The sequence below is a fragment of the Lycium ferocissimum genome, unplaced genomic scaffold (assembly GCF_029784015.1).
Source record: "Lycium ferocissimum isolate CSIRO_LF1 unplaced genomic scaffold, AGI_CSIRO_Lferr_CH_V1 ctg10094, whole genome shotgun sequence".
NCBI classification, from domain to species: Eukaryota; Viridiplantae; Streptophyta; class Magnoliopsida; order Solanales; family Solanaceae; genus Lycium; species Lycium ferocissimum.
The window spans coordinates 43835-70558 of record NW_026713149.1 but is presented as its reverse complement, the minus strand read 5'-3'; the positions used below and the strand labels follow the sequence as shown (position 1 = coordinate 70558).

The following is a 26724-nucleotide window of genomic DNA, read 5'->3' as shown; positions in this document are numbered from 1 at the left end:
AGGTATATTTTCATTTTTTAATGTCCATATATAGATTTTAAACACCTTAAAAACAAGAAAAGAGGTTAGTAAAGTGGTTTAGAGTGTTCAAATTCACCTTAAGGTTCCAAGTTCAAATCTCAGGCACTACATTTTTGTTTTTCGAACCCCCTCAGTGAAAATCCTGGATCTGCCAAGCATAGCACTAATGCCCACATCATCATCCCAATAGCAGTCCAGCCTGACGCAAGGAGGTCTTTGTATCAAAGATTTATACTCCTCAATTAACTTGCCATGGCCTATGAAGATAAAGGCTTATATTTGTATCACCAGCAACATATTAGACTTGAATCCTGCAATTTTCAAAAATGAAGAATTAAAGTTAATTAAGAGCTTTAAGGATGAAGGAGGTAGAAAATACATTGATATATATATAATAATCTTTTGAAAGATAAAGATCAAGTTGAATACCTGGAGGTTACACACTAATATCTTTTCTTGTGTTTTTTCATTCTACTAATAATTTTGTGTTCCAATTCTTCAACCATCCTCGAAAACCATGCTGGATTTTGAGTTGACAACATTATGTATATTACAGATAGTCCAATAATTAGACCACAACCGTAACCCATGAGAACCGCCTGCCAACTGATCATTGGTGAATCTCCTTCTTCTCCTTGATCTAGCTCAACTAAAGTTGTCCCATGTGGTACCTCATCATCAACGCCACAAGATTTTGAGAGTGGAAATCCACGTAACCCATCATTTCCTTGGTATGAACTATTCTCAAAAGTAGCAAATTGATTTCCTTTGGGGATGCATCCAACAAGATGATTATTAGAGAGATTTAAGACTTCAAGTGATGTGAGAGATGCAAGCTGTTGCGGAATTTCTCCGTCAATTTTGTTGAATGAGAGATCCAATGATTCAAGTACAGATAAATGTTGCAGTGATGTTGGTATAACACCTTCCAAGCCATTATTAGATAAGTTCAACGTACGAAGCCCAAAGAAATTTCCAATAATGCTTGGAATATGACCTTCAAATTTATTCCTCGAGAGATTGATAACTATATTTGTAGTCAAAACTCGAACAAATTCAAGATACAATCCCTTTGTTGTAATCATCAAAGAACACTCGTAGTAAATATTTCTATCTCCTACATATCTTGGGGTTCCGTTTTTCTCATCAATTAATTTCATAGCTTCAAAATTCTCAAAAAGATTTAGGGGTAAATTACCGCTAAATCCATTGGAAGAGAGATCTATGACTCGAAGTTGAGCAAATAATTTTTCATTTCTTGAATCTTTTACAGGGCCTTGCAACTTATTTGTTCTCAAAATTAAAACTTTCAAAGAAGGTAGGGCTCCCAACCATTTTGGAAATGTGTCAATCAACTCATTGTTACCTAAATCAAGAAGTTCCAAATCTGTGCAATTGATCAAAGATGGTGGGACTTTCCCCTGTAACTTATTCCTGTCCAATTTAATGGTGTTGAGTTGGCTTCCAATTCTAAAAGTTGTATTAATTGTTCCACTAAGACTATTGTTGCTCAAATCCAAAACCCAAAGCTCACTCATCTCACCCAAACATTGGGGGATTGATCCCTCCAAATTATTACTTCCCAAATCTAGCACTTTCACTGTTTTCAGATTGCAGATAGTTGAATCAATCTGTCCGCTGAGATTATTTTGAGAAAGGAGAAGATATTCTAGGCTCTGGAGGTTTAGGAGTGACTTTGGAATAGGACCTTGCAGCTGATTGTGTTTTAGAACAACTATTTCCAATGTTTTGGACTTGAAATCCTGAATTTTGCCAGTGAAATTGTTATTGCTCAAATCTAAATTAGTTAGTGAAGGAAGGGAGAATATACAAGAAGGTATTAGGCCAGTTAGGGAATTGGATGAAAAATCTAGATATTCAAGTTGTGTCCAGCTTTGATTACAAGATAAGCACTCAATTTGGCCATTCAAGTTGTTTCCCCCAAGATCTAAGAACTTTATGCTGGTGAGATTCCATATAGGTTTAGGAAAGGGCCCTGTGAGATTGGAAAAACTCATGTCCAATATTTGCAGTGAAGTTAGATAGCTAAATGATTCAGGTATCCTACCAGTAAAATTCACACCACCGAGACCTAACCCCATGAGAGATGCACTGCTATTCCATTTGGTTGTGGGAAACCCAACAGTGAGCTGGGTATTGTATGTTAAAACAAGAGCTTTCAAGCTGCAAAGGTGGAAAACTCTTTCGGGCAATACACCAAATAACTGTGTGTCTATAAGAAATAAAGTTGTTAAAAAAGAAGAGAAATTTAGAGGAATGGTGGAAGAGACGTTCACATACCTAAGGTTAAGCTCTCTTAATTGGTCAAGTTCTTAAGGAGCAGTTCAAAATTTTGAGGTCCTAATCTAAGCCCATATGGATCATTACTCTCTATACGAAGAACGTGTAATTTTGAAAGATGAGAGATTTTAGAAGGGATTTGACCAGAAAAACCTGAATCCAACAAATCAAGATGTGTCAAACTAGAAAACTCACCAAATTTAGGCGAAATGAGCAACAACAACAACAACAACAACAACAACCCAAAGATATTAAAAGACAAATCAAGCATTTTGAGATTGGAGAGTAGGAGAAAGAATAGAGGCTAATGCTAAGAAATTCAAAGCGACATGTAAAAGCAATTAAAATAAAATAATCAAACTTGCCTTGAAGTAATAGCATAAATTGGAGCATAAGAAATTATATTGCGATCGCGATTACTCGGGTAACGGGACTATCTACTAGCCTTCTACCCCATTTGGGTCCTCCAAACCACTCCTATCTAAGGTCATGTCCTCACGGAACTCCATGCCATGTCGTGTCTAATTACCTCCCCCGAATCTTGCTTGAGCGACCCGGAAAAATTATTACGAGACAAATGTTCCATGATAGTCAAACTTGCCTTGAAGATAAGAAGTTAAGCTCAATCACAAGTAAGAACAATGATTAGCTCTTGTTCCATGATAGTGTTGGTGGATCAGAAGGAGGACCACAATAAGAATTATAGGATTTATAGTAAACATGTGCTTGAATTGAAGAAGAGCAAGGGCTTGATCATTGGGGAACAAATGAGGTAAGGATGAAGAGGAAACAAGTTGACAGAGAAAGGCTGTATATAGCATAAACAATGCAAGTTTTTGATAACCCATTTCTGCACTAAAATTATAAAAATTAAGTTAGTAGAGAAGAAAGCAAGAAATTTTTGCTCTGCTCCTCCATTCAATAATACTGAGTTATATATAGCAGAAAGCAAAGAAAAATTTACTACTGTAGCTTTGGAGTAGCCAATATCCAGAAGGTCACCTAGTCATTTTCGGTTTAAAATTTTGATTCCATGAAGAATTAGGATGAGAGTGTAAAAAAAAAAAAAAGACCTATTATTTCTACGAATAACATACTTTTCCTTTACTCTGCTTTCTCTATACAATCAAGAAACTCAAGCAAGTTCAGAGAACGTTCCTAATATTTTCCATCAGCACACAGTATTAGTGCAAGTTTCCATTTAAATCAAAGTAGAAACCGTCTACCATTCAAATACAGTGCTAAACAAAGAAAATTCTGTGGAGAATTGAAACAAACAAAAATAAATAATAGAGAGACAAAAGAGAAGAGAGAACATACTTTGTTTCTGCAAATTCTTGGATCCCTTTTTCTACGGTTATTGGGTCAAAGTTACCCTATGGGCAGATGTTTCATTTTCTTTTCATTTAATTGCCCGGTTTGCCCTTCTTTACTGCTTTTGGTTAAAGTTTCCAACTTCTTTATGTGGGTCTGTTGACTTCGTCAAATATTAGGGAGATGTTTAACTTTCTTTCCAGTTAATTGCACGGTTTGCCCCTCAAATGGGCTGGACTTTGATTTTTATTTTTACCGTTCAAATGGGCTGGACTTTGATTTTTAAGTCTATCTACTTTTTTAGTAGACTTATTTTTTTAAAAGCACGACGTAATTTTTTTTTAGTGGTCGGGTCTAATTCGTTTAAAAAAATAAGTAGACTTATTTTTATTTAAAGCCAAGCAGATATTTTTTAAAACGAACGAGACAACCCACTAGCAAAAAAAAAATCGTCTTGTGGCTTTAAAAAATAAGTCCATATGAAAATAGATAGACTTATTTTTTTAAAGTCACGTGACAATTTCTTAATTAAAAGATAAGCTAAATGATTTTTTTTTAAATCTGGCAGCAAAATGGGTATATTTGCACCATTTGTGTAACGGCAGGGGTATATATGCACTATTTTCTTAACGAGGGTATATCTGCTCTAAATCGCAAGTGAAACTCGGAAAAAGTGATAGTTCAGATACGTTTTTGAACATTAAATATGTCGAAATAATTTAATTCATAACGAGAACCCACAAACTCAAAATCTTAACTCCGCCCTTGCAAACCACCCGTTTTAACACTGACCCGAAACAAAAAGAATTGGATCAACTATAAATTTCATATGAAACAAAAGCATCAAGCAAAGAACAAACACAAAAACTGTGGTGAATTTAAACAAGCAAAGGGGCATAGAAAAATAAATAAAACAAATAGAGAGATAAAAGAGGAGAGAGAACGTACTTTGTAGAAAAGTATTGATTTAGTTAAGTGGGCCCTGTGTTTCATTCAAAGAATTGATAATTGATTTCAATTGAACTAAGTTGAAAAAAGATAAGAATTTATTTGATCAAATAAACATCATACTTAGACCCCTTTTTTCGGGTATGGGTCAAAGTTAACGGGTGGGTTGTGTAGATATTGGGCAAATTTTTTAAGAAATGAGAAAATGGTCCTTAATTATATTGGGCTTGACTTTTGGTCCTTGATATGCATTTTGCCTGGATTGTCCTCCAAAGGCGCTGATCTTTAATTTTTTGTCCCTCAAAATTGCTAGTCTTTAATCTTGCACTGTGGGCAAGATTGATTCCCGTCCTTCCTCTCGTATTCATAGCATGCCCTACAAACAGGGAAGGCACAGACATCGCAAGCAACAAATGGCTCGCCATTCACAGATCTGACATAGTTGAACACCTAAGGTCTTTCCCTATGCAAACAAATCAGCACAGTCAGACAGACTTCCGGACTTATATTTAAGCTTGCTAAATTATGATGCAAGCTACAATCTCATATCATACAAGATCAGACAAACTACTTCTACTCAAGCTTAGTAGAACAATTCTAAATTAAGCTTCACATCAAAGATCTAAACATTCTAACACCTTCTGAATTTCAATAGAAACAATTGTAAAGCATTAAAGTTCAGTTCTTGACAAATTACTACAAACATTTCAACCTGATAGTGACACAGAGCACAAGGTAGTGGAACATCACAGACAAATTAACTGATCAAAACACCAAACCCAAATTGGAAAATGACAAGAACTCCCTAGTGGTTAAAAGTAAAAGAAAGAATAATATAATTAGCTCATTGTTCAGTTAAAAGGAGAATAATCAGAAGGATTTTGATTAAAGTAAACCCCTAGTCAAAACTAACTCATCCTAGCACAAATAAAAAATATATCCATATTTTAGTTTCATCAATTCAGCTAAAAAGAAAGTACCTTTAGATATCAAGAAATGCAACCCCAAATCCAGATAATGCCGACACTCTCTCTCTCTCTCGGGGGCAGATAAATACACAGCTGATATATATGAATGAAAGGGGTATTAGTGTGTAGAGTGTGTGTATTAGCTGGATATATTTGTTAGTGTGTCTTGTCTAAACAAATGTAAATAATAGTGGATAATAATTATACTGTATTATATACGCGGCAATTTGAGATTTTGTCGTCCTCACAATACCAATTGATCCTGTAAAGCTCCTCTACGTGGATGTCACTTTTAACTTTTGTATTCTCATTTTTTTCCCTCATTCATTTATTAAGACAATCCACGTAGGCCTTTTTAATTGGTGTAACTTTGTGGATTTTTCTTATCTTTTATTTCATCCCTCTCAATTTGTATTGCACCCTTTTTTTTAGTTTGTCCTAAAAAAAGGTTACCTTTTTATAATTAAAAATAACTTAATTTTAATTTTTTTTTTAACCTTAATGAAATGATTTACAGTACTCACTAGTGTCTAATGTTTGTTTTAGATCACAAATTTCAAAAGACTTTCTTTATTTTTTAAATTTTGTGCCAAGTCAAACGGTGTCACATAAATTGGGATGGAAGGAATATTAGAAATACACATATTTCAATTATCATTTTGAAAAAATTATAACTTTCTTGAATTTTAGTGATTGGATGATGTCATATTGTATTCGTGTTGAATCAGCGCGATTCTCATGTAATTGATTTTTTTCCTAACTAATTTTTTTTTAATGTATATTGTGAATAGTTTTATCCATCACCTTTGAACGATCTATGATGTATTACAAATACTAAAAGTTAAAGTTATTAATTGGTGTCATATAATGTTAAAAATGAAGGTTGTATTATCCGTCTAACACAATATTTTTTTTAATCTCTTATTTAAATAATAAGAATGAATATTTTTAAGCACAAAAAATATACATGAATGATTAAATTGATTATCGAGGTTCATTTTATGGATTTATTTTTCCTTAATTTCGTTTAAAATTAAGCTTAAATTGCCACATTTAACTAGTATAAAACCTTGTCACATAAAATTATGAGTGAAACTAAAACTTAATAAATACCAAAATAATTATTTCCATTTATACTAAAAAAATTATTTGCACACAAATTCATAAAAATGTTAATGTTTTTCAATTTATGATCCTCACCGAATCGTAATTATTTTCATACTTTAAATCATGTTATTCACAGAATATTGAATTTTTGCGTTCCTTTGTATCTATTAAATCTCCTTCCAAACTTCCTCATAAATACTTTTTTCTTTAAAAAAAATTCAATTTGTGACTAAGAAACTAATAATTTTAAAGACTTATCAACAAGAAAAGATTAATGTAACATTAGATTAAGTTAATTATGCAGTAGAAAAACGTGACACAAGTTATATTTTCTTAATTAAAATTACTATACATATATATATATACACACACACTAGACGGCGTATGCCCGTGCGCCAACACTTTGGATTATAGTGTATCTATGTGTATGTAGTTGTGTTTGGTTAGTGATAATATATATATATATATATATATATTCAAAACACGATTAATATAACATTATAGTTTGTGCTTCGTATCCAAAACTTTATTATATTAGTATTTCTTTACGAATACAAAACCGTAAAAATTTATTAATACTTTTTAAAAAGAGAAGACTTGTTTAAAAGGAAACTATTTTAAATGCTTTGAGATAAAACAATAGCAATATTTAAGCATCAGTTGATACTTTCAATTTTAATTCGATTAATTTAAAGGTGTAAAATACTTATTATTTTTTATCAAATTTTAATTTGGATAATTCTAATTCTAATTATTAAATTAATCTTACATGTTTAAAACGAAACAAAGTAGAAATTTGATTTTCTATTTAAACGAATAGCTACTATTTTTTATTTTTTGGTAAATATTCTTGGTTTAGTTCATGTTACTTGTCATGTTGTCTTTTGCACGATTTTTTAAGGAACGTCAATTAGAATTAGAATTTGACTAATTTACCTTATTCATTATTTGATCTCCATTTAATATTATTTTTCTTTTACGACATTAATCTCTTTTCACATTTATTAGAGTAAGAATAAAAATGAAAATGTAATTAAATTCTATCTTATTTTAAAACATAAATATTTTAAGTATATTTATTTTAGTAAACATAAAAAATAAATGACATCGCGGAATAGCAAATACAACAGTTAAATATCTAGATTAGATCTGTGCTAATATAATAAGAAAAGAAGGAAATTGTATAGTTTGGCTATTTAACCTTTTGAACAAAAGCAATAATATGAGGTCCATGTTTTTCTTCAGTACAATAATTTTATTTGCTCCCACTAATGGGTTGATACGCATGTGGCAATGAATCCATCATTATTGACTTAATGGGATACTTTGAAAATTACATGAATATTGTTTGTTTTTTTAATATGGAGTGCACTTTTTTTTTTGACATTGTTTATTTTTTTAATATGGGGTCCACTTTTTTTTTTTTAATATTGCTTGATTTTGTTAATATAGAGTCCACCTTTTTTTTTTTCATGAGTTTGGAGACGATGGGCTCCACTTTATATATATATATATTGCTTGGTGTTTTTAGTATGGGGCCGCCCTTTTTTTTTTTAAGGTGATGATGACGAATGACGATAAAGTATAGAAACCCACGTTTCTATTTTCATGAGTTTGGAGATGGTGGGCTCCACTTTTCTTTTTATATATTGCTTGGTGTTTTTAGTATGGGCCCACCCTTTTTTTTTAAGGGTGATGATGATGGACGACGATAAAGCATAGAAACCCACGTTTCTATATAGTTAACTAGATGTTGATGACCGTGCTTCGCATAGGCCCAATAGGCCTAATATGAGCTAACGACAAATATAATATCGTATGACTACATTTTCGTTCGAAAAAGTATGTACAGGAAATTATTTGGTTTCATTTCATCTCAAAGTTTTTGTTCCGTTGAAATTTTTACATTCTACTGGTCCTAACCAAAACTTTAGTAGTATAATTTAATAAAGTAACATAACTTATTATTTTTTAATTACGAGAACATTCATTTCTTAAGTTGTAAAGCACTAAAAATCTAACATTCTATCTGTTTTTTTACTATCGCTTAATGCTATAAATTTATTAGGCTCACAAATATATATATTTGTTTCTTAGATTGAATTGTATTTTATACAAGAACCGTGAGTCATTATACATTATTCTCACAAGATCAATCATTTCTTATTTACCATTCACAAATAAAAATTAGAAAGTTCGGTAGCATAATTCAAATACGTAATTTATCTCGACAGATAGCAGAAAAGTTGTTAGTAGGATACAATATTTGCTTATATTCTTCTTTCATAATTACAATGATATATTGTTAATAAGCACTTTTATCATTTATATCAATGCAGTGAAAATATTATCATGTAGTCTCACATCATAAATGTATTTTCTTTAAAATTTAATTAAATTGTACTAAAGTTTATGTTATATAGTTACACATCAAATTAATCTTTTGACCCATATATTTTTCTTTTTCATTTTTTTTTTTTTTTTTTTTTTTTTTTTGCAATTGTCTCCTATCTTTTAAACTATTACGGAATTTGTCTATTACAAATTAAAAACTTTATCCAAATAAAATATTTGGATCCTATAATTGTAAAAATATTGAAGCACACTACTAATCATTTCAATTTTTCATATTACTATTACGGGCCTAATTCATTATATTTTCACAAATTTTTGAAAGAAAAAATTCCATCTTTCAAAATAAATATGTTGTACCGTTTATAAGGTATTAGGTTTGTAGAATATTTTGTTTTTAATGAAACATTATTAAGTCATATAAAAGTAAATTGATTCCTCATTTGCTCTAGAAGTTGATCAAATTGACTCTAAAATAAAATTTGATAGGCAAATATTTGAAATTGGTAAATTAGTGAGGTGATTCTTGTCAATAACATGATTGAGATGTTGGATAGGGTGTAATACAATTTTCTTCATTATAGCTCACTATTGAATTTAGTTTTAAGAAAAGGAATTTGTCTATTACAAATTAAAAACTTAAAAAATAGAAGAAATTGCACGAATTGTCCTTCAAATGGGCTGGTATTTAATTTTTGCCTTCAGCAATTAATTTTAGGAATAATTTCAATAATATACAATCCAGCATAAATTATTACATCCACGTAGTTATATTTTTAATTTACATCTGTATAGCCAACTTTTTTTTACAATAGTATTTATACACACGATATATAATATTATACACTTACTATAAATAATGTGTCGCTCTTATGTAAAAGTGTATAATAATGTATGAATGGGTCATTAAGAATCACATGGATATTGCTTTTTTTTTTTTAATATGGGGTCCATGTATTTTTTTTACATGAGTTTAGAGGTGGTGAGGCCTACCTTTTTTTTTGCACATGAGTTGGAGGACGGACGACATCCTCCTCCAACCTCATGTTTCTATAATACTAAAAAAAATAAAAATAAAAAAAATCAAAATTTCTAGTTCTATCTACTACTACTACACAAGAGGGGACAAGCAGGCAGGTCAGGGTCAACATGCCTGCCTGCCTGCTTTAGGAGTATATTTGTCTTTCACCTACATCTTGTAGAGTCCGCTGCTTCTACTGTAGTTATCCCCACCTCTACAGCCCTTTTCCTTGTTCACTAATCATATACCATATTCTCAAGTTCTTCATCTTACAGCTCTGTTCTTAGCTGCTTCTTCTGCTTCGGTTTGGGCTTTGTTACTTCCTTCATCTACGTTGACACGCGAACTGCAGCTATTGCTTTCATCATCGTTCACTTTGTTGGGTAATATGTTGTGATTTGTAATTTTAACAGTAGATTTCTACTTTGACTATTTCCGGCTTCGTTCTTTCTTCGCCTTTCTGCGAATTAGCCGCGTATTTAGTGGCTTCCACCATTTGTTGCTGACCTCTATGTTGCTGCTATGGTATTATGCTTCGACTGTACTTTAAAAGAAAAGAATAATTACTCTGCGGAATTGGTAGTGGCTGACAATTTTTATTACATGGGGATTATATGAAAGGTGGAAAATTCATACAGAGATATTTGCTAAAAGGATTATTAGTTGTTCCAAACATGGGTGTATGAGCGTGATCTCTTCTTGTTATATTTCTTTATTAGCTGTACCGTATTCTTGTGACTACCACCTATCTTTCTGTGATAAGGAAGAAGATTATAAAGAAAATATTAGAAAAGTTCGAAAAAAGAAAAACAGGGCACATTCATTCGCCGCGGCCGCGGAAACAAGTTAATGTAAGCACTCACCGATAGCAGTACATCAGACTAAATAGAAGAAATGATTCTTTATGCATACAGGTCAAGGATGCTTAAATTTTCCTGATTATTGCTATGTTTGAACGAAAAAATATAAAACTAAAGGTCAATGGTATGATGATAAACAGGAAAATATAAAAGACTAACGAAACACCTGCTGTTTTTGTCCCTTTTCATGGACAGTAGCGTGAGGTTCCCTGTAAAAGTAGTGCGATCATTGGGGTAAGCTTTTCCTGCTTAACACTTAGACGAAATCTTTCCGTATGTTGCTATGTTTGAATGAAAAAATATAAAACTACAGCTCAGTGGTATGATGATAAACAAACAAAATTTAAAGACTAACGATATACCGGCTGCTATGGCATTCGACTGAGGTATTTGGTTTCTCCGACAGTTTCTGGAGAAACAAATTGTAAATATAACCAACTATCGATAGGAGTACATGAGGCTGATTAGAGGTTGATACATAAAGTTGGAATCAGAATTATCACGTGCTGTTTTGTCACATGTTGTCAGCCTTTTCCTATATTTAACTAGCAGCTTCTCTGCTGATTTTGTTTTACCAGCTTATGGTTTTGAGTTAAACATCAGATATGTACAATTTCTTGCTGAAATTGACAGAAAAAGGCGTAGCAACATAACTGAATAGCCTGAAAATGCAACACTGAATTCCTCAGAAGCTACTAAATTTTTGATAAATGAATTGAAACCTTTTAACACATAGGTCTCTTTTAGTTCCGCAGAAACAAAACCTTTTTCTCTGTCACTTCAATCATATGCATCACGATGATGATGAGGGGGGTTAATTAATTAGTAGCTAAAGAACCCAAAAAAAAAAAAAAAAAAATCCCACAAAGATTTTTAGTTAGATAGATTGAATTCAAAGTGTAATATTGACTACTGTGCTTTGCAAAGAGCCTTCACAGTGACAAGTATAGGCAGGTTAAATAGGGCAGCTCAATAAATTGGAGTGGCTGACAATTTTTATTACATAAGGATTATATACAGTAATTTCCCTACTTATTCCTTTAATTTTTGGGTTAAAGTGACTGTATTTCGGTTTCCGCAGAAACCAGTTAATGTAGGCACTTACCGATAGCACTACAGCAAACTAATTAGAGGTAGATGGTCTAAATCACTTGGTGGATCACAACTTTAGGCTTTACATATAGAAGAAATCATTCTTCATGCATACAGGTCAGGTATGCTTAAATTTTCCCGATTATTGCTATGTTTAAACCAAAAAAAAAAAAAAAAACTAAAGGTGTAGGCTATGACAATAAACAACAAGAATTTAAAGACTAACTAAGCACCTGCTGTTTTCCTTCCTTTTTGTGGACAGTAGCATGAGGTTCCCTATAAAAGTAGCTCCTTGATCTTTTGTCACCTGTACATCCTGTTACATTGTGGATATGAGGCTTAACACTTAAATCAAATCTTCCCGGTTATTGCAACGGAAAAAAAAAAATAAACAAAATTAGAGGTCAATGGTATCACGATAAACAAACAAAATTTAAAGACTAATGAAACACCTGCTGCTATGGTATTCAACTGAGGTTTTTAGTTTCTGTGACAGTTTCTGGAGAAACAAATCTTGAATATAATCACTTATCGATAGGAGTATATAAGGCTGATTAGAGGTTGATACATAAAGTTGGAATCAGAATTATCGCGTGCTGGTTTGTTACATGTTCTCTGCCACTTTTGAAGAAAAGAACACTACACTGTGATTTGTATTCTTTATTTCTATTTTGGTTACTCATGAGTTCGTTCTCTTTTTGGTTTTGGATGAACTCCTGCTTTAATTAAGCTTTCAGTATGGTAAATGGAGCATTACATTTAATAAAAGTTTTTGCAGAGTGTTAAATAAATTTGTCCTGCATAACTCTATAAACAATGGTTTTTGGCCAGCACACAATAAACAGCCAAAATTTAAAGACTAATAACCATTTATCGATAGGAGTACATAAGGCTAATTAGAGATTAATGATATTAGCTCGGAGATTATAATGGCGAAGAACATGCCAAAACAATATATATGTCTCTCCTTTTCATGGACAGTAACATGAGGTTCCCTATAAAAGTAGTGCAATCATTGGAGTAAACTTTTCCTCGTCTTTTGTCAATTGTACATCCTGTTACATTGTCAATACGAGTGTATGCACAATCTGAACGACCGGTTACTCCTGAACAAAAAAACATCACACTATGATTTGTACTCTTTATTTCTATTTTGGTTACTCAAGGGTTCATTCTCTTTTAGATTTTCTACGAACTGCCTGCTTTTACTGCTTTCAGTATGCTAACAGTTCAAATTTTTTACACAGACATTATATGTAGTAACTGGAGTGTTACATTTAATAAATCTTTTTGGCAGAGCATTAAACAAAGTGGTCCTGCATGACTTTATAAACAATGTCTTCTGGACAAAAGAACAGGCATCCCAGCTTAACAACCAGAGATGCAGAAATGAAGCTTAGATGACGCGAAACATATAAACTGATATCTGCAGGAAAAAAGAATTATTACTACAGCGGCGAACACAAAAACAAGAGTTACACAGAAATACTCTTTTTGAGGATGCCACTTCTTCTACGCCAACTCAATGCGTGCCTGATCTTCAAGGTTCCTGCTCTACGTCTCAACAACCGGATTTACATCTACCACACTTCGCTTCTATATCTGTTACAGGTCATACCATTAAAGTTTCCTTCTTTAGCTTTCTCACTTGCGTAAATTCGCGAATTCCTACATGTTGTTATAATTAAATGACTCTGAATGTGTCTTCTAATCCATGCGTTAGGCAACAAATCTCAACCTGTGGCTTTACCGCTTATCTCGGCCAGGCAAAACAATGCAACTCCTTCATTCTCTGTGTATGAAGTCGGTAAGTACCACAACTAAAATACTACTTCTTCTCTTCACTATATTATTAGTACATCGAACTAACGTACTAACTTTTGACGTTAGGCTCAACATCAGGTACCTCTAGCTAAAAATGTGATCCAACTTCAGGGGTTATTCAAAATAAAGGTTTGCTCTAATCATTTGTTGTTTGCTGTACTATTATTATATATTACTTGTGTCTTTGTTCTAAGGATGCATTTAAAATATACAGGTCACAGACTAAGTAAAGCAACTTATTCCAACATCGTTGATCTACAATCTGATTACATGCCTTTGAAGATTGTTCCCGACTGTAAATTTTGTTGTGCAAAAAGGTTTGAATATGAGTCACCCGCATTTTGCTGCAGCAACGGTTCGATCAAGTTAGTCTCTCACCAGGTACCTGCTGAACTATAGAATTTATATGTAGGAAGTACTGAAGAATCTGATCATTTCCGCACATACATTAGAACATATAATAACATGTTTGCATTTACATCTCTTGGTGTGAATTATGATAAAGAACTGGCAAAAAGGAATCATGGTATTTATATGTTTAGAGTTCAAGGTCAAATGTATCACTTTATAAATGACTTACTCCCTGCTGATCGAACAGCAAGAAACTTGCAGTTATGTTTTTATGATACTGATAATGAATTAGCTAACAGAATGGCTTGTTCAGATAAAGTTTCTGAATCAGTAGTCAAAAAGCTAATGAACATACTGAGAATTAATCCATACTCTATTTTCCTGAAATCTTTGATTGATATTTCAGACCTATCGAACTTCTATATTGCACTTAAGTGTGACTCAGCTTTAGATCAACCGGTATACAATCTTCCTACTACATCAGAAGTAGCAGCAATATGGGTTGAAAAGGAAGCTAACGAAATTACTTCTGCACCTCATATCCGAATTTATACTCACAGCAATAGGTCTCAATTACTGAACTATTACTATGGATGTTACGATGCATTACAATACCCATTGTTGTTTCCATATGGTCAAAGTGGCTGGCACGGTGGTATTAAAAAAATCCCACCGACCAAAAATGCTACGAAACGACAAGCTTATTGCCAACATGAATACTTACCAACTATTAAAAATATGTGTTCTATCGATGGATACCTTCATATGGAGGCTCAAAATTTGGAGAAAGGAAAACAAAAAAGGGATACTGTTGCCATGCGTGAGTATTACTGTTACAAACTTCAAATGAGAAAAGATGAAACAAATGAAGCTACACATTCTGGAAGATTGTTTCAACAATACTCAGTAGATGAATACATAAAGGTTGAAACACAAAGATTAGATTTTTTTTCTCTTTTAACCCAGAGTTGTTCAGAATTGATATGTTACAAGGACTCCTTGATATTTTAAGACTTGGCGAGAGAAACGCCTCTAATATTGGGAAACAAAAATTCCTTCCTGTTAGCTTTACTGGAGGACCAAGGATATGCGTCGACGATACATGGACACCATTGCTTTGGTTCAACATTATGTAAAGCCTGATCTTTTCATAACAATGACTTGTAAACAGGAAGTTTTAGGTCAAACTGAAGATATTTTTGATGTTTTAGATTACTTGTAAGGAAGAATATAGATAGGAGATCAAGCTGTAAGGTGTAACATTTTGAAAGGGGGACTACATTCTGTTTGATGTAGTATACCTGTGGATATATAGTTAACTGTTACCATTATCAAAAAAAAAAAAAAAAAAAATGCTTGTAACCCGCCTTGGCCAGAAATAAAAGCTCACTTATTACCAACTGATGAGGCACAAAATAGACCTGCTTTGATTAGCCGCGTTTTTAGAGCAAAAATAGAAAAACTCAAAACAGATATAATGAAAAGAAATATTTTTGGAAAAGTTGCAGCTTTTATGTATACTATAGAGTTCCAAAAACGTGGTTTACCACATGCCCACTTCCTTATCATACTTACAAATGAATACAAACTACTGACTCCAGATTCTTACGATAATGTCGTTTGCGCCGAATTACCTGATTTTACATCAAAACAGTATCTGCGGTCGCTTGTTCGGCTACATATGATGCATGGACCTTGTGGCAACTTAGATCCAGCTAAATCATGTATGCGTAAACAAGGCTGCGAATTTAAATATCCCAAAACTTTCGCTGATCGAACATCAAAAGGAAAGAATTCATATCCGATTTACAAAAGAAGAAATACAGGAGATTTTGTAAAGGTCAGAAGTCAGTATCTTGATAACTCGTGGGTTGTCCCTTACAATCCGTTCTTGCTTAGCAAATTCAACTGCCACATAAATGTTGAAATTTGTTCGGATATTAGAGCTGTTAAATATATTTACAAGTACATATGTAAAGGACATGATAAGATTGCATTTCACATACATAACAATGACACAGATATTGAAATAGATGAAATAAAGGAATATCGGTCTGCTAGATGGGTGTCACCACCAGAAGCTACATGGCATCTATTTGGTTTCCCAATTAACGAAATTAATCCGACTGTCTATCATCTTCAGCTACATCTTAAAGGCCAACAATTTGTTTCTTTTAAAAGTACAGCAAACGTTGATACAATTGTAAATAACCCCATGATTAGGAAAACAATTTTGACAGAATTTTTCGTTATGAATAGAGAAAATAGTGATGCTAAACAACTCAATTTAATGTATAAAGAATTTCCAGGTTACTTTGTTTGGTGGCCGCAAAATAAGAGGTGGTCCCGTCGGAAAAAGGGGAATGTTATTGGACGTGTTGTGACTTGTCATCCAACAGAAGGAGAAAGATATTATTTGAGATTATTATTAATGAATGTAAGAGGACCAAAATCATATAAAGATCTGCGAACTGTTAATGAGGTACTGTACAATACATTTAGAGAAGCCGCTGAAAAAAGAGGATTGCTTCATTGCGATAACAATTTAACTGAATGTATGGTAGAAGCTGTGAGTTATCAGATGCCATGTAGCTTGAGACGTTTATTTGCAACATTATTGGTATATTGTAATCCTGCTAATCCAAAAGAGTTACGGGAGAAATTTGAGACTTCTATGTCAAAAGACTTCAAAAATTTCCCAAAAACTGAACCAAAAAGTATTCGATATAAAGTTCTGGATAATATTAATGACATCTTATATTCAATGGGACACAACATTAATGATTATAGACTAATTCCAGAAAATTTCAAGCCTTCTGCAGCCGCAAAAGAAGCTAAAGAAATATATTTTGAAAGAAACATAACTGTTACTGAAGAAGAATTATTATTAGAGAAAAGGCTAAACATCGAACAACGAGCAGCATATAATGTGATCATGGATAGAATATTTTCAGAAAAACCAGGAGCTTTTTTTATAGATGGTCCTGGAGGAACAGGTAAAACTTTTTTATATCGAGCTTTATTAGCTACAGTGCGATCTAAAGGATTCATTGCTCTAGCAACAGCAACCTCTGGAGTTGCAGCTTCTATCCTTCCAGGTGGTCGTACTGCTCATTCCCGTTTTAAAATTCCAATTGATATTGATGAGAACTTTAGTTGCAACATTACCAAACAAAGCTCACTTGCCTCTTTGATTCGAGATGCTAAATTAATTGTCTGGGATGAAGTATCGATGGCTAAAAAGAAAATGATAGAGACATTCAATCTACTTTTGAAAGATCTATTGAATACAAATGTACTCTTTGGTGGTAAATTGGTTGTCTTTGGCGGTGATTTTAGACAAACACTACCAGTTGTTCGGAAAGGGAGAAGGGATGATTTCATTCATGAAAGCTTATTATATTATGATACTTGGGACCGACTTGAAAAATTGCACTTGTCAGAAAACATGCAGGCAAAAACGGATCCGGCTTTATGTAAATATTTGATGAGAATTGGAAACGGAAAGGAACCCCTTAACTCTGAAAACAAAATTGAAATCCCCAGGTCATTTATTGTTCCTTTTACTACTGAGCAGGAATCTTTGGATGCATTATTTGAAACAACATTTCCCAATTTTCATGAATTTTTCTATGAGCCTACTTCGGCAACTTCTCGTGTGATCCTAACAACAAAAAATGAGTTTGTTAATGGAATAAATGATATGCTTATCAGTAAATTCCCAAAGGATGCTAAAACATTCGTTGCGATTGATGAAACTATAGATTCAAGTGATCAAAGTCAGTATGAAGATTTCTTGCATACTTTATACCCTGCTGGTTTGCCTCCATATAAATTAGTTCTCAAAGAGAATTGTCCGATCATGTTATTACAAAATTTAAATCCTTGTGAAAGTTTGTGTAATGGTACACGATTGACCTGTTGTGATTTTAAAACACACGTTATAAGTGCAAAAATTGCAACTGGTGACTTCAAAAATACACGTGTTCATTCCAAGGATACCGTTGATGTCGTCACAAGATGAAAAATTAACTATCCAGTTTAAAAGAACACAATTCCTAGTGAGACTATGCTTTGCAATGACTATAAATAAAGCGCAAGGTCAAACATTAGACTTTGTTGGAATTTATTTACGTGAACCTGTGTTTTCACATGGTCAGCTCTATGTTGCACTATCAAGAGCAAAAGCTTCAAATTGTGTCAAAATATTAATTCGCCACCCAAAGCCAGATAGTGATGATGATCACTCGACATATAATATAGTTTACGGTGAGATCATTCAAAAAGCTTTTCTGTAACAGTCTTTTGGAAGCAAAGTACCCATGTTGTTGGATCATATGTTCTGTTCAATTCTTACCGACTGAAGTTGTATCAGGTTCTGCATATGTAATGTGTTGATAAAGATTCAATTCCAATTTTCCATGCTATATACATGTATTTGCTCTCATGCTAAAAAATGTGTCATTCTATTGTTTGCCATAACTACTGTTATTTGTAGACAATATGTGTGCCTTTGATATTTTTATCCATTTACTTCTAATATGGAACGAATTATTGTTGCTGGTTATTGCTTCTACGGTGCTCTTCCCCTCAATTAGAATTGGATTTTATGCAGTTTACTACTATAAAACGCTGGTACCAACTTATATTTGGGAGTCACAAATTTGATATTGAGGGATGTTCAACCACCAAACAAACATCTTAGATCTGATAAGAAAAGTCCTCATAAAAATATTTGGCACCGCAAGCTGTACAAATTTAATGTGGTGATTGAAAAGAACGTACTATCGTTGGAGCAACAACTCACTCTAACCATCAGCAGTAACGTAAGCTCTCCCAATTTGTTATTAATGTCAGCTACGGGCACTTGCGAGGCATTCTGTTATGTAATAAAGACTTGTTCTTTATTTTGCTGCAGCTATTTCACGTGCCAGCTGCATAAGGTTCTCGGAAATTCTTTATGTTCATGCACACAATCATGCAGTCGCCTGAATATGCAAGCTTACTTAATAGAATCACTTCTTCTTCCTTGAAGACTGGTGCAATACTAATAAGGTGAAGATACCTAATAACTCTTGTAGTACATTATTAAATTGCTGCAATTTTTGTTCTTCTTTTCTTAAACCTTTTCCCTCCAAAAAGCAGTTTATAAACGAGCCAAAAATTGGCGTGTAATCTGAATATATCTCCCTTCCTGATTTTACTAAGACAAAAGATTTACTTTTTGCTGATACCTATTTGCTCATAACTTGCAAAATCAAAATGCTAAGCTTACTCATAGCAGATAATCTTGTAAACTGATTCCTCTTTCACTTTATTCTGTTACCGAGTCCTCGATTTTAGCTTCTAAAACGAAGGAAAAAAACCTGTATTCTGTAATCATAAAACATTTCATAAATACAGTTGCTCATATTTCTATTCCAGCTTTCTAGAATTTTACCCTTCCTATCGTTTAATCAAATTCACACGTCTTTACTTCTTTAAACATGTTACAGCTAGTGTGATTTGTGTCAAGAATTAAAAGTTGCGTCGTTACATTTTTGTTATACTTTTGATTGGTTTCTTCAGTATTACCCTCACCTCTCAACGATTTTTAATGTATTCCTTTCTACTGAGAATCACACGTGTCAAAGATCTGGTCATAGACAGAATTTCCAATTTGGTTGGTTCTGCACTCTACCAGCTTGTAACAAATGTGTGCATCCAAAATGCAACCTGGTGCTATAAACTTCCTGAATTCTCTAAAAGTGTCGAGCCCTATTTACTGAAATTTTGACTTTCATTTTACTTAATAGCTACAGGGCTAAATCAGTCATTTCAATGAGTTGGTCTGAGTACTTCAAAGTAAAACTTAGAGTTTGCAGATAACTTTTGTGTCAATTTTTAGATAAACTTCTACTGCCAACTTGACACATGGAGGTTTTTTTGCCATCTGGAAAACTTATTTCTTCAGACTCCATCTCAATCCTTTGGCCCTCCCTGTCTTTTTTATACTCTGTAAATACCAGTAAATACTATCAAAACCTGTTCTTTCTCTGTTTCCTTTTCATCTTTCCCTTCTTTCACTGTCTCTGTCATATCTGTAGCACTGTAGGGTTTTTTCCTTTGTAAATAAGGACTTTGAAAAATATAAAATTTTACTAGGGAAAAGTTTTTGCTCTTTACATGTTCCTGAAAATACTTAAGTGATTACAAAATTCATCAGTTAAGCTCACGCACTCTGCGTATCGGACAGAACTCTAACTGAACTTTTGTCCTATAGCTGCTCGAAAAAATATCTCAGAGAATCTCATCTGAATTTTTATTTATATTTTTCCTTCATCTCACTTCATGTCACTTTCTACAGTTCTTTTTAGTAATTGTTGGTAAAGCTGTTCATCTCATGACTGCACTCATTGTATATATCAATATTATTGCCTTGGACAAAGTATTTGCTGCTTTCAATATTATTGCTTTGGAAAAGCTATTTGCTGCTTTCTATTTACGCTGCACCATGATTTATTTTTACAATTATACTACTACATGTGTAGATCACAGTCGTAAAATGGAGCGGAGGCTTAATATCGCAGCAATCACGCCACTAGGTAAAAATTGGACATGTAAAGTCCAAGTTGTAGATAAATTCCGCCCCAGGGTGAGCAAGGATCAAACTGTCCACTTCCAAACAATCATTGTCCAAGATGAGAACGTAAGTCAACAATACTTTTATCTATACAAAATGACATCTATCAACATTCACATAAACATTTACACGTTTCTATTTTAACAAACTACATGATGACATTGGACACTATCATAAGATGTTTGACCTTTTCAACACTTATCCGATCTCATCTGCCAAAGTTCGCGAACCAAGAACTTATCAATACGCCTCAACACATTTGAATGGGTCATTGATAGTTTCACTATTGTCGATCACGTTGAAAAGCATAATGAGCGAGAGCCGGCCTTACCTTCTCCAACAAGATTGAATACAATCTCTTTCATGGATCTTGAACCCCAACCTCTAGGGGTCGAATTTGGTATGCTAAGTCAATTTAGTTTACTGACACTCTTATAAGAAGTTTTACCTTATCTGATCACTTACTGCTCACAATTTTTTTTCAGTTGCTTCGATCAGTCTGTAAGTTATGTAATATGACAAATCTCTATCACATCCAAATTTTAGAAGTCTTCTAATTCCAACATTCTTGCTAAAATAATGGCTACTAAGCTGAAATGCCAAAAGCTGACCAACCCATGTTTCTGAAAGTAGTTCTCTTCTACAATCCTTAACGTTCTTATTATATGTTGCACTGTCATGAGAGCAGATTTGCTTGCGGTCGTAGGGAATTGTGGCGCAATGAAATATACTGCCAACCAAACAAAGCGATTCCAGGAGGCTATAGTTATAGACAACAAGTAAGTTACTTTTTGTTTTCCCAGAAACAAAAGCCTATTCAACTAACTTATCATAATTACCGTAACTGTGCAGGAGAAAACCTTTCTTGTTTATCATATGGGAAGATATTGCTGACAACGAAGGAGCTGAGTTACTAAGACAACTAAAAGAATACCCTGTTATTATTGCAAAGCGGATAGCTATGACAGAATTCCGTGGTGGTATGAACATACTATTCCTTGTCATAGCAACAACTGATCCATTTCATTTATTAATAACTTTAACATACACAGTGCAGCGACTGTCAACAAGGTACAACTCCACAATCTTAATCGATCCTCTCTACGTACAAGCATTTGCCTTAAAGAGCTGGTGTGGAAAAAGTAGTTCTCAAACCTCAATATATATATATATATATATATATATATATTAAACCCCGCTGATATTTGTTATCTTTACAGGGTGAAATATAATGAGAGAATATTACAGGCATATATTGCAAAAACTTTATCAGAATCGCCTTCATCACTCAATCTTGCCCCTGTTGAAAATGAAATACTGTCCACCTCCGCTATAGCTTCACATTCCACTGTGAGTTCCTCGCAACATTTCATTAATTTGTCTTCTCACAAGTCTTATATACCATTCTAAAACAACTAAATATATCTTATATAAAACAGCTGCAAACCTTTTACGTCGAAGGAGAAATATCACTACCCGATCAACTTGAAGAGTTTTACACACTCAGCTGTTCGGAATGCAAACACCGTGTCCGATACAAACTATAAAGGGAAGTTCAATGCATAAACTGCAACCTTCGTAGAATGTTGATCCCAAGGTAACAAGTGATACTAATTATACGTTGGGCTCCTCTTTTACTTCATACAATAATTCATGGTCTATTACATCGCAGGTGTCAGTTTCAGCTTGAAATCACAGATGCCAGTGGCACAATAACAGCAACCGTGTCAGACAGCTTAGCCGAAAGACTACTCTCACTGACAGCTGAGCAGATATATGAGATCATCGCTGTCAAGGTGCACATACACACAACGTTATAATTAATTTGACATATTATTATGAAATACCAAAACATACATTCTAATTGGTTTGCTTTTGTTTACCATCCTGCCCAGAATGAATCGCTGCCTATTCAATAAATGAACCAACAATTTACAAATAAAATTTTCAGGCTTCACTTACAAAAATCGCTCTCCAAAACACCAGACAACATACTCGGTACCTTGATCGTTCTATCATACACTGAAAAAGACACCACTCTTTTCACAAAGTCCTCAACATCTAGGTCCACCGACGGCGGCAGCAAGAAACAAAAAATGGAACCAACTACTCCACCGAAAGCACATCAGAGGTGAGAAATGGCAGTTAACCATTTCAGCAGATGTATTAACAAATTCCAGAAAAAGTTGTCTAGATACTGATATGAATGTAGATAAAAGATGCATACATCTCTTGAATAACCGACTATTTAGTTTAAACAGGTTGGAGAACAAAAGCTGCGCGTGACAGCGCTCACCAAGATGGTGCGACATGTACAGCTGCGTTTTGCTAGCCCGCACTAATCATCGCAACTGTAGTGCTGACTCAAAGCTCTAGCGCTTGATAAGACAAATGTGTGTGTGTAAATTACTGTAGATCTACATTTGTCAAAACAAGTGCTACTCATTTTGGATATGAAAACAGCTCTTTCAGTCAGCAACTTTCGTATAATGACTTACCTACAAACCTTCACTTTTCCCTGTCAAGACGACATTGGGCCCGTGAAAGGACTTTTTGCCAAATAGTTGATGAGACAAAGCATTTGAAGAATAGATGCTGGTGGTCTTATGCTTCATCATCACTTAATGGACAAGTCAAGTTCGTTTTGTATTTTCGTAACACACAACCAGAATGAAAACCTCTTCATATGTCAATCTGTTGTGCACTTGGATAGATTAAAAACATAATAGGGTCATACATGTACTTTTATAGTGTGGAACATGAAAATACATAATGGGTAGATGGCAATTTTGATTGCAATTGTTGGGTGACAAGTCATAAGTAGTATTTGATCGACCATTCTCGGAACAAAGAAAAATCAAAGGGCTGAACATTTGATGCAATCGTAGCATAATTGGAATGAGAAAAACAAAAGTAGTATTGTCAAAATGTATTTGTTGTCATTTTCTCGTCAAATTAAATTAAAATTCGAATATGCAAAAAGTGAAATAGGGAGTGTTGACACCAAATTTTGGTCCTCCTTTTTCGTTGAATTAATTTCACTATGCTTCGCAGTCCTAAAAAATCCCCAAAACGAGTTAGGAATATTTTTCACTAATTATTACACTATTTTTCGAGATATATTTCTCTACAATTAAGAACATTTTTATTTTTTCTTAAAAATTACCAAACATCGTATTTGATAATTAAAAATTACTAAACATCATACTATATCAATATTGGTATTGACATTTTTCCTTTAATCCTACTTATTACCATATTAATCATCTTTTACTCTATTTTAAAACTAAATACGTATATTAAATTACTAATTTATATAGGTGTATATTTTTGGAAATTAATTAGGACAAAGAAGCATATATGTAATTAATTGATTGAAGTAAAAAGAGATTAGAAACATCTCCCTTTTCCTCTTAATCCAATTCGCCCCAGCTCAATTCACCAACCCATCTACCCAGCCCATACCCACCTAATAACTAAAATCCCTAAACTCTTCACTTCAACCAAATTCAGAGGTTTAAAATTTCCACAAGTGTTGAGCAAGTTGTATTGAAAAATCCCTTTCTTTTCCACAAGTCTTTACAACTAAAAATTCATACTTCTTTCCAAGTCCTCAAAAAAAATTCTCTTTTTAACTTTAAGTTTCTTTTTGCCTATGAAAATCTCTTTTCAACTTCTCTACTAAAACAAGAAGCTTTTCAACTACAATTCCCGAACAAGGTCAGTAATCAACCTCAAACTTTCTTTTAATTACAGTTCCTAGATAAATATGTAGTAGTTTCCTCGATGTTATTGTACTTCGTTTGATTTTCTGTTTTGACTGTACATTTAGAACCCGCAAATCCTGTTTCCTTGTTTAGTTTTTTGTTTAAAGGGGATTAGAATCTGTCTTCTTCTTCTTATTTTGATGAAAATAATCAGTATGTAAAAATGGTCTTGAAGTGAATTAACAACGTTAATGATAACCTGTCGAATACATTAACAATTGTGTCGCTAATTTAAATTCTTTTTTTTTTTTAAAAAAGAAAAAAAAAAAAAGAGGCGGACTGCTTGGCTATGGTTTTCTATTATGAAATTTGGGCTGTTGAGAACTAATCTGTGTGTTATTCCCTTGTTGAGTATCATAGGATTAATGAAAGCCTTTTAGTTTTAATTACAATGTTGTGATAAGTGTCTTGTTGAGCGTCTTTTCTGCTTGCTGTTTCTATGTGATAAACAATATCATATCTTTAGCTAAATCTGTATATGTAGTGAAGGCATGTTGTGAATTTACATTATGATTCTTGTGTGATATACACGGGGCTTTATATTTGGGGAAAAAAAAAAAAAAAAAAAAAACCTTGCTTCCTTTTCTTTGAAGATATTTTTTTTTTTTTAAAGAAAGACTAAGTTTGGGATCTTGTAACAGACATGGAATATAGGCCATTAGGTTGTCTTGTATTTATTTATAAGAAAGGATCAGGGAAAATTTTTGAAGCTTGATCATTATTTTGTTTCTCTTGTGTGTCCATTTAAAAAATAGCAAAAAATGTGAAATGGATAAGTTGTTGTGTATTATCTGACTCTGGAAGGGACTTGTCTTGAGTTAGTGTAGTGTTATGTTGTAAAATTAAAAAAATGAGATTCTATTATTGACAATGAATAGTTTCAGTCAAACACCTTGTCTATTGTCTGAACCATCTTCTTTGGTTTTGTTCTGTTCACGTTACTAGGAATGGTATTTTAATTCAACGGGAGGAACAACATGTTGGTAGAATCTGGTTTGCCCTTTTTAAAATGTACAGTCCTTTGAATTCTTAGCCTAGTTTGCCAGCAAACTCTTTCAAGATAACAAGTTACGAGAATTCTAAATTTTGGGTTGAGTTTATTATGAGTTTCTTAGTTTCGCTGCAGGTTTTCGATGAACCCAATCATTCACAAAAAATAAAAAATCTAAAAATTGTTTGCTTGTCTATTTACTTGTGTGAATGAAACATCAGTACTAGAATATAGTAACTATCTTTGTGTTCTTAGGAGTTGTTGATGATGTGAACTTGTCTAAAGGCAAAATTTGCTAAGATTTGTGAAAACTTTGGCTGTTTGTTTTTCTTTAAAAATTATAGGAGATAACATGAAGTACTATATCTTTTATGAGCTTTGTTTTACAAACTGAACTGGCTTCTTGCTATTTTAAAAAAAAAAAAAAAAAAAAAAAAAAAAAAAACCAAAACTGCTAAGGATGTATTCATGATTAAGTTACTATTGTGTCTTTTCTTCTAAAAACTAGCAAATGTGTAGGATAGTAAAATGGTCGTGCATTACTTAAGTTTGGGGAAAACTTATCTTAAGTTGATATTGTGTTATGTTAGAAGGTAAAAATAAGGTTCTGGTGTGAATTTTGAACACTTTATGTTAAACATGTGGCCACACTCTCTGGTTTCATTTTTTTAAATTTATTTCAAAGTCATATTGGCATGATGTTTGGCTTTGTAGAAGGGATAACTTAGATTCTTGTTTTCCCTGTATGATGCATAATACGATTAAGGAATTCCCTCATAAGTCCCCGAGGTATAGACTAATGAATTGGTGGTTAAATAAATATATGTATTGTTGTGTCATCCATAGATTAATAAGGAATAAAACAACTGGAAGATATGAGAGCAAGCATCGTAATTTCTGTTTAAATAGCTTAATAAGTGTGAGGGAGGTCTTGGATACAACAGGATACAACAAACAATCACTTGGTATTTTCTTCATTTCTTTTTGTCCAATTTGCACATGCTTTATTTGCACTTAAAGCTCTAGCTGAACTTAGAGCTTTTTTGCGCTTTTCGCGTTTGATGACACTGATTCATAGTCCCCTACTTTCTCCTCTTCATGAGAATGTAGGCTATGATAGCCCTACATCTCTATGGGAGGTACTAATCTATGATCATGTAAACTTGTTGCCTCCTTTTGCTCCTT

General features: G+C 33.2%; 2 protein-coding genes across 2 annotated transcripts; one reads left to right on the top strand and one right to left on the bottom strand.

Annotated features, from left to right (window-relative positions):
* Positions 1-278: 278 nt before the first annotated feature.
* LOC132041392 (receptor-like protein Cf-9 homolog) lies at positions 279-2452 on the bottom strand. The gene is made up of 2 exons (XM_059432105.1): positions 451-2452; positions 279-332 (listed from the first exon to the last, which is right to left on the bottom strand). The coding sequence occupies exon 1, from the start codon at positions 2121-2123 to the stop codon at positions 465-467; it is 1659 nt and encodes a 552-aa protein (XP_059288088.1). The 5' UTR covers positions 2124-2452; the 3' UTR covers positions 279-332; positions 451-464.
* Positions 2453-15636: 13184 nt separating this feature from the next.
* Positions 15637-22700, top strand: LOC132041391 (uncharacterized). Its single transcript, XM_059432104.1, has 5 exons — positions 15637-17977; positions 21470-21560; positions 21634-21852; positions 22454-22577; positions 22677-22700. Exons 1-5 carry the CDS (start codon positions 15637-15639, stop codon positions 22698-22700), a joined length of 2799 nt encoding a protein of 932 aa, XP_059288087.1.
* Positions 22701-26724: the final 4024 nt, after the last annotated feature.